This window comes from Cebus imitator, unplaced genomic scaffold (assembly GCF_001604975.1).
Source record: "Cebus imitator isolate Cc_AM_T3 unplaced genomic scaffold, Cebus_imitator-1.0 Scaffold231, whole genome shotgun sequence".
Lineage (NCBI taxonomy): Eukaryota > Metazoa > Chordata > Mammalia > Primates > Cebidae > Cebus > Cebus imitator.
This window is the reverse complement of record NW_016107546.1, coordinates 3,797,575-3,809,654: the sequence shown is the minus strand read 5'-3', so window position 1 is coordinate 3,809,654 and position 12,080 is coordinate 3,797,575. Positions and strand designations below refer to the sequence as shown.

The 12,080-nt window shown below is 49.0% G+C and overlaps 1 protein-coding gene across 6 annotated transcripts in view; it reads right to left on the bottom strand.

Annotated features, from left to right (window-relative positions):
- The window catches only part of SERPINB6 (serpin family B member 6), a 36,790-nt gene that overhangs the window by 2,935 nt on the left and 21,775 nt on the right, over nt 1-12,080 (bottom strand). For 5 of the 6 annotated variants that reach the window (XM_037727466.1, XM_037727467.1, XM_017497495.2 and 2 more), the window contains exons 2-5: nt 8,481-8,655; nt 4,871-5,017; nt 3,994-4,111; nt 2,134-2,276 (exon numbers count right to left, since the gene is read on the bottom strand). In XM_037727466.1, coding sequence (XP_037583394.1) covers nt 2,134-2,276; nt 3,994-4,111; nt 4,871-5,017; nt 8,481-8,645 — 573 coding nt within the window. In that variant the 5' untranslated portion in view covers nt 8,646-8,655. Of the gene's footprint in view, nt 1-2,133; nt 2,277-3,993; nt 4,112-4,870; nt 5,018-8,480; nt 8,659-8,851; nt 8,943-12,080 lie in introns of those variants that run through there. The other variant, XM_017497493.2, reaches the window with a different exon arrangement.

Sequence of the window (12,080 nt, the reverse complement as noted above, 5' to 3'; positions counted from 1 at the left end):
AAAAAAAAAAAAACAAAAACAAAACAAAACAAAAAAAACGAATTAATGAGCTGGGATGCTGAAAAGCCCAGGCAACATTTATACATCTTACCAGCAAAAACTGCACTGGTCAGCAACCCGAGCCAGCCAATGAGAAAGACTGGAGGACAAGACCCACACCCCATCCAACAGCCCTTGTCAGTGCCTGACTCCGAGCTGCTCCTGTGAGTTGAGGAAATACCCTGCAATAGGCAGTCAAAGATGCCGTCAGCTCCCCAGTCTCCAGTGTAGCACGTTCTTCTGTGTTAAATGGAATAAACAAAATACACTGGGGCAGCTTTCTGCTTCCATGTGGTCGAGGCTCGCCTTGTCTGGCCGTCAGCCTTTGGCTAGAGCAGTCTCTGGGACCTCGGCTGCCCCACTCATTTCCTTGGCCAGAAGTAGGCATGTTTTTTCCATAACTGACCAGACAGGAACTGTTTTCGGGCTTGTGGCCACATATACAGTTTCTGCCACAACTACTCCACTGTTGTTACAGGATGAAATAAGTAAGTAAATAAGCATGGTTGTGTTTCAATAAACCCTAAAAAAAAAAAAAACAGGTGGTGAGCTGGCTTTGTTGTAGGGTGAAGTTTGCTGACCTCTGCCTTCAGTAATTTCTCCCTGCAGCCCTTCAGGGTCCAAGCATCCAATCTTGTAATATAAAAAGATCTAACCTGAATGATTCACTAAATACACAAATATGTAGACAAGTTCCATTTTATATGGAAATGAAATTAAAATGAGAATCTGTATCAACTCAAAATCTGTGTCCTTGGAGGTACACCCCCTCCCCAGGCTGGTGCACTGAATACTGCAGCCCCTTCCTCCATCCTTCTTCACTGCAGAGCTAAGCATGACAGGATTCCTCATCTCCCCAAACCCAAGACATATAGTTCTGGCCTACACCATACAGAAGGAAGCTTTCCCTTTCTGAAAGGCAGAACCACCCAGGGGAAGGTTTAGGCTCCCCTCCCCTCCCCCTGCTCCTCCCCCTCCCTGGTGCCTGGACTGCTGTGGCTAGCTGAGCCATCCTGTGACCATGAGGAAGAAGGCCACATGCTGAGGATGGCAGGGCTGGCAGTACCAGGCCAGCCCAGGTCTCACCTGCCTTCAGACCTCCTGGCAGGGGAGATGAGCCCCTATGAGCTAAATCCTGGTGAATCGGGGTTTCTGTTACCTGTAGTCAAACAAAGGTTTCGTATATCTTATTCATGATTAAATTTTAAAGAGAAAAATTATTTTGCCAGGAGAAAATAGGACAGTTCATTTCAGAATAAAGCCTGAAAGAAAATAATTCTTTTTGAATTGTGAGGAGAAACAGACAATGAAAATAAATTTCCTGAGACACTGAAGGTTCAGGTTCCAGTTAGCCTGGAAGATCTAACTTATGGTCAATGATCAAGAATACGCTGGCATTAATCTATTCTGTCTACTTTGCCTATGTTCAAAAATCTCTATAGTTAAAGATAAACAAACAAGAGAGAATAAAGCGGATTCAGTGAGAAGAAGATAAAAGACCATCAGCAGATGACATCTTCCAAACTGGAGGTGGTTAATCTTAGTGTCTATCTACATGTTTGGTTTGCTTGTTTTAAAACAAAAATATGTACTTATCCTTACTATCAAGAGAGTACTATCACTCCTTAGTTCAGCATTTACTAAGCACCAGCTACAAGTCTGGCACTCGTCAGACAGCTCTCCCTGCTCAGCCTCAATTCAGCAGCTGGATGAGATGTTCCGACCCTGCTGTGTGGCACGGAGCCAGCAGGGGGCGCGGTGGCGGCGCGGAGGAGGCGTGGCCCGGGGTTTCCACCGCCGTAAAGGCGTGTGTAGGTCCTGATGGGAATGAAGCTAGAGAAACGGGGGAAATGCCCGCTAGAAGTTGGCACACCGTATCTCGAGTCTGAACTTTAAGACCTTGATCGAGCCTGAAGGCTGCACCTTCAAACTTGCCCTGTAGGTGGCAGAGCGGATGCCCGGAGCCCAGGGGCACGGGGCCACCCGACTGACAGGAAGCAGGCGGGGCAGGGTCAGAAACGCCCACGGCTGCGGGCGCTCGTGTGAACACGGGCGCTGCTCTGAGAATCGCCTCTGCCACGGCATCTTACTCGCCTTGCTGACTTTAAACGGTCTCTCCTCGGTGTCCTCCTTGGGGAATTGTTTATCCCAGTTTCCTTTGAAGTAGATGGCATTCACCAGAACCAGCTTTGTCAGTGAATCCACTGTGCCCGGGGAGAGCAGCTCGGCAATTTTACCTGAGAGGAAGAATTAAAGACCGCGTTAGATAGGGGCGGCTGCTGATCCCTGACACATCAGGAATCGGCGGGGCCTTCTGCTTCACCAGTCAAGTGCACAGATAGAGACTTCCACTGTCCCCCCAATAGAAGGGATTTGTGTCCTTTAAGCAAAACGGCAAAAACTTCTGGTAAGAAAAACATCATCATTTGAATAAAACACACAAGTGAACAAGTACATGTTAATTATGCAGGAGAAGTTCATAACACAGGAGATAGGAAGGAGTGGTGGGAGCCTATGACTTAAAGACAGAACTTAAAGGATTGCCAAAAAGATGAGCAGAGGCCGGGCGCGGTGGCTCACGCCTGTAATCCCAGTACTTTGGGAGGCCGAGGCGGGTGGATCACGAGGTCAAGAGATCGAGACTATCCTGGTCAACACGGTGAAACCCTGTCTCTACTAAAAATACAAAAAATTAGCTGGGCATGGTGGCATGTGCCTGTAATTCCAACTACTCAGGAGGCTGAGGCAGGAGAACTGCCTGAACCCAGGAGGCGGAGGCTGCAGTGAGGCAAGATTGCGCCATTGCACTCCAGCCTGGGTAACAAGAGCGAAACTCCGTCTCAAAAAAAAAAAAAAAGATGAGCAGCCAAGAGACGTTCTTTACAAGCTTAAAGTACAGGTTAGGCCAGTCACAGTGGCTCACACCTGCAATCCCAGCACTTTGGGAGGCTGAGGTGTGAGGATCACTTGAGGCCAGGAGTTGGAGACCAGCCTGGGCAACCCAGTGAGACCCTGTCCCTAAGGAAAAGAAAAAAAAAAATTGGCCAGGAGCAGTGGCTCACGCCTGTAATCCCAGCACTTTAGGAGGCCAAGGTGTGTGGATCACAAGGTCAGAAATTCAAGACCAGCCTGGCCAACATGGTGAAACCCCATCTTTATTAAAACTACAAAAATTATCTGGACGTGGTGACACATGCCTGTAACACCAGCTACTCATGAGGCTAAGGCAGGAGAATCACTTGAACCCGGGGGCAGAGGTTGCAGTGAGCTGAAATTGCTCCATTGTACTGCAGCCTTGGCAATAGAGCAAGACTCCATCTGAAAAATTAAAATGAAATAAAATAAAATTAGCTGGACATGGTGATGCTACCTGCAGTCCCAGTTACTTGGGAGGCTGAATCAGGAGGACCACTTGAGCCAAAGAATTGAGGCTGCAGTGAGCTGTGATTGCCACTGCACTCCAGCCTGGGTGACAGAGGGACACCCTGTCTCTAAGAAAAAAAAAAAGTTAAAATTAAGAACCACAGGTAGACTAGGGCATGACCCAGTGTCCCACTGCAATGCATGAAAACCGTAGACCATGAACTGCTGAAGAGGGAGACGGCTTGAGATCCACGCTATGGATTTTTTATGTTATTTTTGAAAGGAAAGACTATATTCACATTAACCCCCTCCTCAAAATTAAAATGTGGACTGGTCCAGAAGAGATGTACCAAACACTGAAAGACATCAGTCACAGGTATACTGAAGAGCGCAGGGAGAAGCCAGAGACCAGCACACACTGAGCACTTCCAAAACGTCAATTAATGGCAACTGATTTCAGAAGCAGATTTTTAAAGTTTGCAGTTAGAGAAAAAAAACGTCATTCCTGTTTACAACTGACAGTCTTGTGAAGGAACTGACAATAAAATGGATTAAGATGCTATTACAAGTAGAATAACAATACTTTTTTACCTTCTGTCTTTTCAGCTACCCAGGTGTTTATATGTTTTCTGGAATTCTCTGCGGCGCTGATAAAGTCAAGCTCCTCCATCTCCGCTTGGTAGAATTTTTGGCAGGAATCCCTAAAAGCCTAGGATAGACAGAGGGACATAACTACAAAAATGGTGAACACCAACGGCCTATTTCTTCACTGAACCAAACCAGAAAATCTATAATTTTATAATTGACATCTGTAATTTACAAATAAATATGAGGACTTAATCTAAAATCCAACTTCCTAGCTTTACCTATATTTAATCCTAGCTTAAAAACTAAGTCCATGTCAGGTGCTGTGGCTCACACCTGTAATCCCAGCGCTTTGGGAGGCTAAGGTGGGTGGATCACATGCAGTCAGGAGTTCGAGACCAGCCTGGCCAACATGGCAAAAGCCTGTCTCAACTAAAAATACAAAAATTAGCCAGGTGTGGTGGCACACACCTGTAATCCCAACTACTTGGGAGGCTGAGCCAGGAGAATCACCTGAACCCAGGAGGCAGAGGTTGCAGTGAGCTGAGATCACGCCACTGCACTCCAGCCTGGGTGAGAGTGAGACTCTGTCTCAAAAAGAAAAAAAAAACTAGGTTGAATCAGGCTCTGAATATCCAACAAACTTCACCAACCACTGGGTCCTTTAAGGGAGCAGCCACACATCAAGGAGCTGCCTGTCAAGATGTTGATAAGACAGTTGAAAAGCATAAAGTAGATCCAACGTATCGGCAGGTGAAAAGAAACAAATTACAAAAGCCTACATGTGGCATAATGGCGTTCAGGGCCACAAGCTTCCTGCTGGACCACAGCCCCCTCCACCTGAACACCTTCATTTCGTTAGTGAGTAACAAGTATGACTTACTGAGAGGAAGTCACAGGACTTTTCCCCAAAGAGCCTGTTGGCCGTCCTAAGCAGGTACTGCGTGCCAGGCTTGTTCACTTCGGTGAGAAGGGACTGGAAGCCCTGGTGGACATCTCCGCCACCACCACTTTTATTTAAAGAAAGTACCTGAAATCAAAAAGAGAATGAAAACACATCACATCTGTATGCTCTGACTTCAGGAAATGGAGCAACCCCAAAGTCAGCCTAACAACAGTGCAGACTCTTACTACTGCTTAAAAGATCCATCCAATTAAAGGCCAGAAGGGTCTTAAAAGCCCCTCCCTGTGCCCTGTCAGTGCTGGCGTGAGCTGCAGTGCCCTCCACAAACCCAGACTTCTGATGCTCAGTACTTGGAGTTTGGTGGCAAACCAGGGTGTGAACCAGACCTCCTGTCTATGTAAATGCAGGCGGCTCCTGATGTCAGAAGGGCAGGGTCCCTCCTGCCTGTGGGTCTGGGCTGGCCCTGTCACTGGCTCTAACTAATGATATAGTAGGTAGAATTCAGTAGAAGCATGCTGCTCCAGGCCTAGGTCCTTTTTAAAAGGCCTGGCAGCTGCCACATTCACTCTCTGGTACCCTGGACACCATGATGGAAGGAAGTCCAAGCTATCCTGCTGAAGGCCACATGGAAAGCCCTGGAGGAAGTGCCACCACCTGTGGGGAGAGTTGCTTGAAGAATCAAGGCCTAAATGTAAGAGAGGCCTTCTGGAACCTTCCAGGCCAGCTGTCCACTGAAACAGCTGCATGAGTGACCCGCACTGCTTCCTGGGACCAGGCCTGCCTGGTCAGGCCACAGAATCCGAGGAATAATCAATCACTGTTATTTCCAGCCACTAAGTTTGGGATGGTTTGTTTTGTGGCAATAGATGACACATGCAGCCATCCGGAAGTGGAGTTCTGCCATGACCAAAACCTAACACATGTGACCCTGGCCTCGGCCCCAGGCAGCTGGCAGACACTGGACGGACAGGACGAAATGACTCCTGGGGAATGCAGAAAAGGGGCTGTGTGTATAGAAGCTGAAGAAGTGGAGAGAAGGTCACCTGCAGTGACAGGGAGGGTGGTGCCTCTCCCCGTGAACTCCTGCATCTGGCTAAGGGCTCCAGGGGAACACAGCTTCTTTTTGCTGCCTAGGATATCACACAGGAAGAAGGAACTGTTCCATTTTCAAGCAGAATTTCAAGGAACTATTTCCAACCCAGTATGTGCTGGGTGGAAAATAAAAATATTTCCTCTCCCCAGCCTCTCCAGCTAGCAAAAGATTCTAAAAGAAATGGCCTCTGGGCAGAGATCAAATCCAACACACTGGCCTCAAGGGTGAGGTCAAAATCCACTTGTTAAACCTTAGAAGATTCAGGAGCACCTTACTCTCTGGCAGGCTCTGCCACAGCACCCTGACTCCCAACCCAACACAGAGCACTCAAGTGGTGGTGGTGGGGGGGATGGTGGGGGGTGGCTTTTCCAGGGAAGCAGATTTTAAGTTGATAGACAGAAATCCCACAGTGATTTTCAGGCACTTGTAACAGCTTGGACTAAAAGGGAGAGACAGCTCAAAGTGCAGGGAGGCCTCTGGGCACCCACATTCTACAGGTGGGAGGTAGCCTGGGAGCACAGCAAGCATGGGCCATTTCTTACAGAACAGGAAAGGAGCTGCTGAGAGCGACACCGGGACACGGCGGCAGGGCACGGCCAGGGCAGTAGTGGACAAGGGACAATTCTGGGAAGCTGCAGTGGAGGCTCATCAAGGAACGCCCTTCACCCAGGGCTGAGGGGTGGACAACACGCACCTGGCTGGGCTTGGGAATCCCCACTGTTCAGTGATGCCCACGGGCCTCCCACACCTCCTGTGATGGGCTGGATGTGTCCCCCAAAATTTACACACTGAAGTCCCAACTCCAGTGTCTCAGAATGGAACTGTATTTGGAGAGAGGGCCTGTACAGGGGTGATTAAGGTAACATGAGGCCATTAGGTTGGGCTTTAATCCATTAGGATTTGTGTCCTTATAAAAAGAGGAGGGCCGGGTGTGGTGGCTCATGCCTGTAATCCCAGCACTTTGGTAGGTTGAGGCAGGCGGATCACAAGGTCAAGAGATCAAGACCATCCTGGCCAACATGGTGAAACCCCGTCTCTACTAAAAATACAAAAATTAGCCGGGCCTGGTGGCACGTGCCTGTGGTCCCAGCTACTCGGGAGGCTGAGGCAGAAGAATTGCTTGAACCCAAGAGGCGGAGGTTGTAGTGGGCCGAGATTGCACCACTGCACTCCAGCCTGGCAACAGAGGAAGACTCTGTCTCAAAAAAAAAATAAAATAAATAAAATAAAAATAAATAAATAAATAAAAGGAGGAGATGAGGCCAGTGTGTTGACTCACGCCTGTATTCCCAGCACTCTTGGAGGCCGAGGCAGGCAGATCATAACGTCAGGAGTTCAAGACCAGCCTGGCCAACATGGTGAAACCCCATCTCTACTAAAAATACAAAAATTAGCTGGGTGTGGTAGCGGGCACCTGTAGTCCCAGCTATTCGGTAGGCTGAGGCAGAGAATTGCTTGAACCCGGAAGGCGGAGGTTGCAGTGAGCTGAGATCGTGCCATTATACTCCAGCCTAGGCGACAGAGTGAGACTCCATCTCAAAAAATAAAAATAAAAATAAGAGATGAGGGCACAGACACACAGAGGGATGATGACCATGTGGGGACACAGGGAGAAAACAGTGTCTACAAGCCGAGGAGAGAGACTGCAGGAGAACCCGACCCTGCCCACACCTGGCTCTCGGACTTCCAGGGAACCACGAAGTCCAGAGGGCAGACCACAGCAGCCATGGGTGGCCCCGCCCAGCCATGTCTCCAGTGTGCATACCCTTGCTCAGGACACACGTGGAGGCTTGATAGGCACTTGCTTCAAGCCCGTCTTCTGGGAACACTTCCTCTCGGAACCCAGCGGCCTGGCCTACGGGAGCCCAGGCACCCCGCGAAGGAGGCGTGTAGAGGGCCCCAGTGGAGAAGGCCACAGGGAAGACGCCCCAGCACCCTGCTGAGCCACTGTTGAAGCAGCCCCACAAGGAACCCAGCCAGCACCAAGTGGAGCAGAGGCACCACTCGATCCACCCAGATTCAACAACCAGGAAAGCTGCTAAGCTGGGAGTGCCAGTTATGCAGCAATGAAGAACTGGAGCACTACTGAAAACATGTTCAGCTGACAGATGCCGTTCTAAGGAGGTTTTACATCTAAATGAGGAAATGAAGACTCCAAACAATCAAAAGGCAGGCGACAGTACCCAAAAAGATCATCACAGGACTCAACCTGAACCTTGTGACTTTACAACTGTCTACAAACTCATGAACAGGCTAAGCCATGTGATGATGAAATCATTCGTTCCTCTGAATCCAGCGCCGCCTCTCCAGCCCGACGGGTCAGGGTGCTGTCCCAGGGTGCTCTGGTATGGGTGGCATCCCCTTCCCTGTCAACTCTCCACCCACACCCTGCGATCTGCACAGTTATCCATCTAGAGCAATCCCTGCGGGATCTGGAATTCGGAGGACCAGCTCACTTGGAAGTTCATAGCATCTGCAGCTGTCCTGAAGCCGTACCTGGGCCATCTGCACGGCAGTGTTTCCCTGTGCCCCCATGTAGACCATGGCCAGGGCAGAGGCCATGCTCATGGGTGAGAAAAACACATTCTTCGAGTTGCCTTCACCCAGCGTTTTCAAAAGGTTTAAGGCAAAGGTGCCATTTGCTTCTGCGAGAGGATCCATGACGGCAGACCTGGAACAAGATTTAAAATCAGTATCACGTAAGCACAGCTTCCACACAACCGCGCTTCACACTCCTTACCACTGACACTGTGGCTCAGTGAGCAAGCAGGGACACACACAGAACTCTGGGTATGTCTTTTTGGGACTCTCCTAATTATTTTGTGTGTTTCTAACGTTAAGTATGGAAATCGAAAGAGTTCTATGCATAACGCAGTCCTGCTTTGTGAGGACTCCTTCCTGTACATGTGCCCGCCACAGGAGAAACTGTGGGAGGAGGTACCCTTTCCTAGAGTCGCTTCCTTGGGGCAGAGTTACAGAAGGGGTGTTGGCTTTTGCTTCTATGTGTGTATTCTTTGGTGTGTTTTGTGGGCTTAAATGTACTGTGTTTTAATTTGAAAAATATTCAAGATAATAAATTCATTAACAGTTACACAAGAAAAGATGGCCAAATGTTTTTATAATGAGAGAGAACCCATTTCAGGGCAGCAAGAGCCTTAAAATAAAAGATGATACATCAAGCCACATACAAAGATGTGTGAAAGCCTTTCAAATGCCTTTTGACCCTCGGATCTCCTTCTATGAAATCCCTGCAGGTAGCAAAACCCCAATCTTAGATCACGCTTGGGGACCTCCTGCTGCCACAAGCCAGGCCTTCCTGCTCCTGAACTCACAGAGCACTCAGGACACCACCTTGACTCCCAGGCTGTGGGTGTGTGCCCATCTCCACCTTTAGAGACAGGCTCCGGGGTAGGGTCAGGCTGCACACATCTCTCTAGCCCTGGCGTGCAGGGTGTGTGGCAGCCCCAGCAGGGTCCAGAGAAGGAATACAGCTGGATAGTCGGGGCGGGGGAGCTGGGGTGTCTTCAGGCCAGCCGGAGTCACAGAATCACATGAAAGCGCACCAAGACCTTAGAGAGACCGACCGTCAACATCCCATAGCACTTCAGGGAAGGTGAAATTCACAGAAGTGAAGCTAAGAAGCCACCGCCCTGGAAGCGCAGGCCGATGCCCTGTCTGGGCCACTGCTTAAGAAGAAGAATCTGCAGAAGCAGGTGAGAGGACAGGGGCAGGTCAGGGCCCCACCGGCAGGCAGGCTGGGGAGGAGGGGATGCAGGGATGCAGGGCCTGCCTGCTGTGACACAGTTCACAAATGTTTACCCAGTGAATTTGGCCTAGTTGGAGAATGCCAGCATTCTCAGTCAGTCCCAATGACTCACTTGAGCAGCAGGCGGGAACCCACAGAACAAGGAAGGGGAGAAGCAGGAGCAGATACTTCCTGGAGCAGATGGGAGAGGTTAGGAGATGCCTACTGAAGGCCCTGTGAAGAGATGCTGAATTGACCCGTTCTCCATCATGCATGTCTTTACATTCATAGCTGGGGTTGACTGAACAAATGCCCCAAAGATACCCAGGTCCTAATTCCTGGGACCTGCGAATGCTCCCTTACATGGCAAAAGGGACAGTGCAGCGTGATTGAATTCAGGCTCTTAAGATGGGAGATTATCCTGGATTGTTCAAGTTGACCCTACATGTAATCACAGGTATCCTTCTAAGAGGAAGGCCCGTAGAGATCTCATGGGAAAAAGCAATGCAAAGAATAAAGCAAAATGCCCCTCCACTGGCTCTGATGATGAAGCCAGGGAACGCAAGGACTGCAGCTGCAGTGGCTGGAACAGCAAAGAGGAGCCTCCGGAGGAGCCTGGCCCCATGAAACCCGTTTTCAACCTCCAGCCTCAGAACTATGAGAGAATAAACACATGCTGTTTAGCCACAAATCCATAGGCATGTATTACAGCAGCCACAGGAAACCAAGACAATAACTAATAGCCTAGTTTGCTGTCCTTCTTTAAATATTTTGTTTTCAAATTTTTTTTTTTTTTTTTTTTTTTTTTTTATTTTTTTTTTTTTTTTTTTTTTTTTTTTTTTTTTTTTTTGAGACAGAGTCTTGCTTTGTCACCAGGCGCCAGGCTGGAGTGCAGTGGCACAATCTCAGCTCACTGCAACCTCCGCCTCCCAGGTTCAAGCAATTCTCCTGCCTCAGCCTCCCGGGTAGCTGGGACTACAGGCGTGTGACACCATGCCCAACTAATTTTTTGTATTTTTAGTAGAGATGGGGTTTCACCATGTGGGCCAGGATGGTCTCGATCTCTTGACCTCATGATCCACCCACCTCAGCCTCCCAAAGTGCTGGGATTACAGGCTTGAGCCACTGTGCCTGGCCCAAATTCTTCTTTATTCATTACGGAGAGCACTTGGGGCACTGGGCACTCCCAGTTTGCCAAGCCTGTCCAAACATATTTTAAGATTACTCATTTCTAATTAAGGGACAACAGAATGTACATATTACTAAAATTATTCTGGATATAAGGGAGTCTTTGATGACAAATAACTCCAGGATTCTGCAGAGCCTTGGGAACATCAAGAGAAACAAAAAGTAGCCACTATACGGAACTGAAGCAAAATTAGGCCTATTTTTGGTTCTTTGGATCCTAGATCACAAGAGCCGCCTGCTTATCAACTTGAGAAACAATTGGTAAAACAGGGAAACTCCTAGGTTAAGAATAAGAAAAGAGGAGGTGCCCCAGAGCAAGAAGCACAGCCTGTGAAGCCTGCGTATCAGGACTTAAAGCCAGTGGACACCCTGACACATGGGGTCTTCCCTGGCTTGGGGACATGACTTCTGACTTTGTCCCCAAGAAGGCTCAGCCCATGTGGAGACGGCTCCTCCATGAACCAAAAAAAAAAAAAAAAAAAAAGACAGAAGTAGGCAGGGCACGGTGGCTCACGCCTGTAATCCCAGCACTTTGGGAGGCCGAGGTGGGCAGATCATCTGAGGTCAGGAGTTCAAGACCAGCCTGGCCAACATGGTGAAACCCCGTCTCTATTAAAAAAATACAAAAATTAGTCAGGTGTGGTGGCACGTGCCTATAGTCCCAGCTACTCAAGAGGCTGAGGCAGCAGAATCACTTGAAACCAGGAGGCAGAGAAGCAGTGAGCCGAAATCTCACCACTGCACTCCAGCCAGGGTAACAATAGTGAAACTCTGTCTCAAAAAAAGAAAAAAACAGAGGTAAGTATAAGGTCAGCTGGCCAGAGAAAAGTCCCACGTGCTTCCCCAACCCCGTCCAAGACTATTCTACCATCAGCACACATTTCCCCTCAAATGCTGAAGGACTCTTAAACTTTTCTTAGCTCTTTGTATCTTGTCCCAGAGAACCCATGGCTACAAGTGGCAAAGTGAGGCCTGGAAGCCAGGACTGCACGGCTCTGCAATTCACTTTCTTCATCACAATGGTACACAGCCTTCCCAGAAAGCAATGGTGTACATTAAAGACACCTTTTCGGGGCCGGGCGCGGTGGCTCAAGCCTGTAATCCCAGCACTTTGGGAGGCCGAGGCGGGTGGATCACGAGGTCAAGAGATCGAGACCATCCTG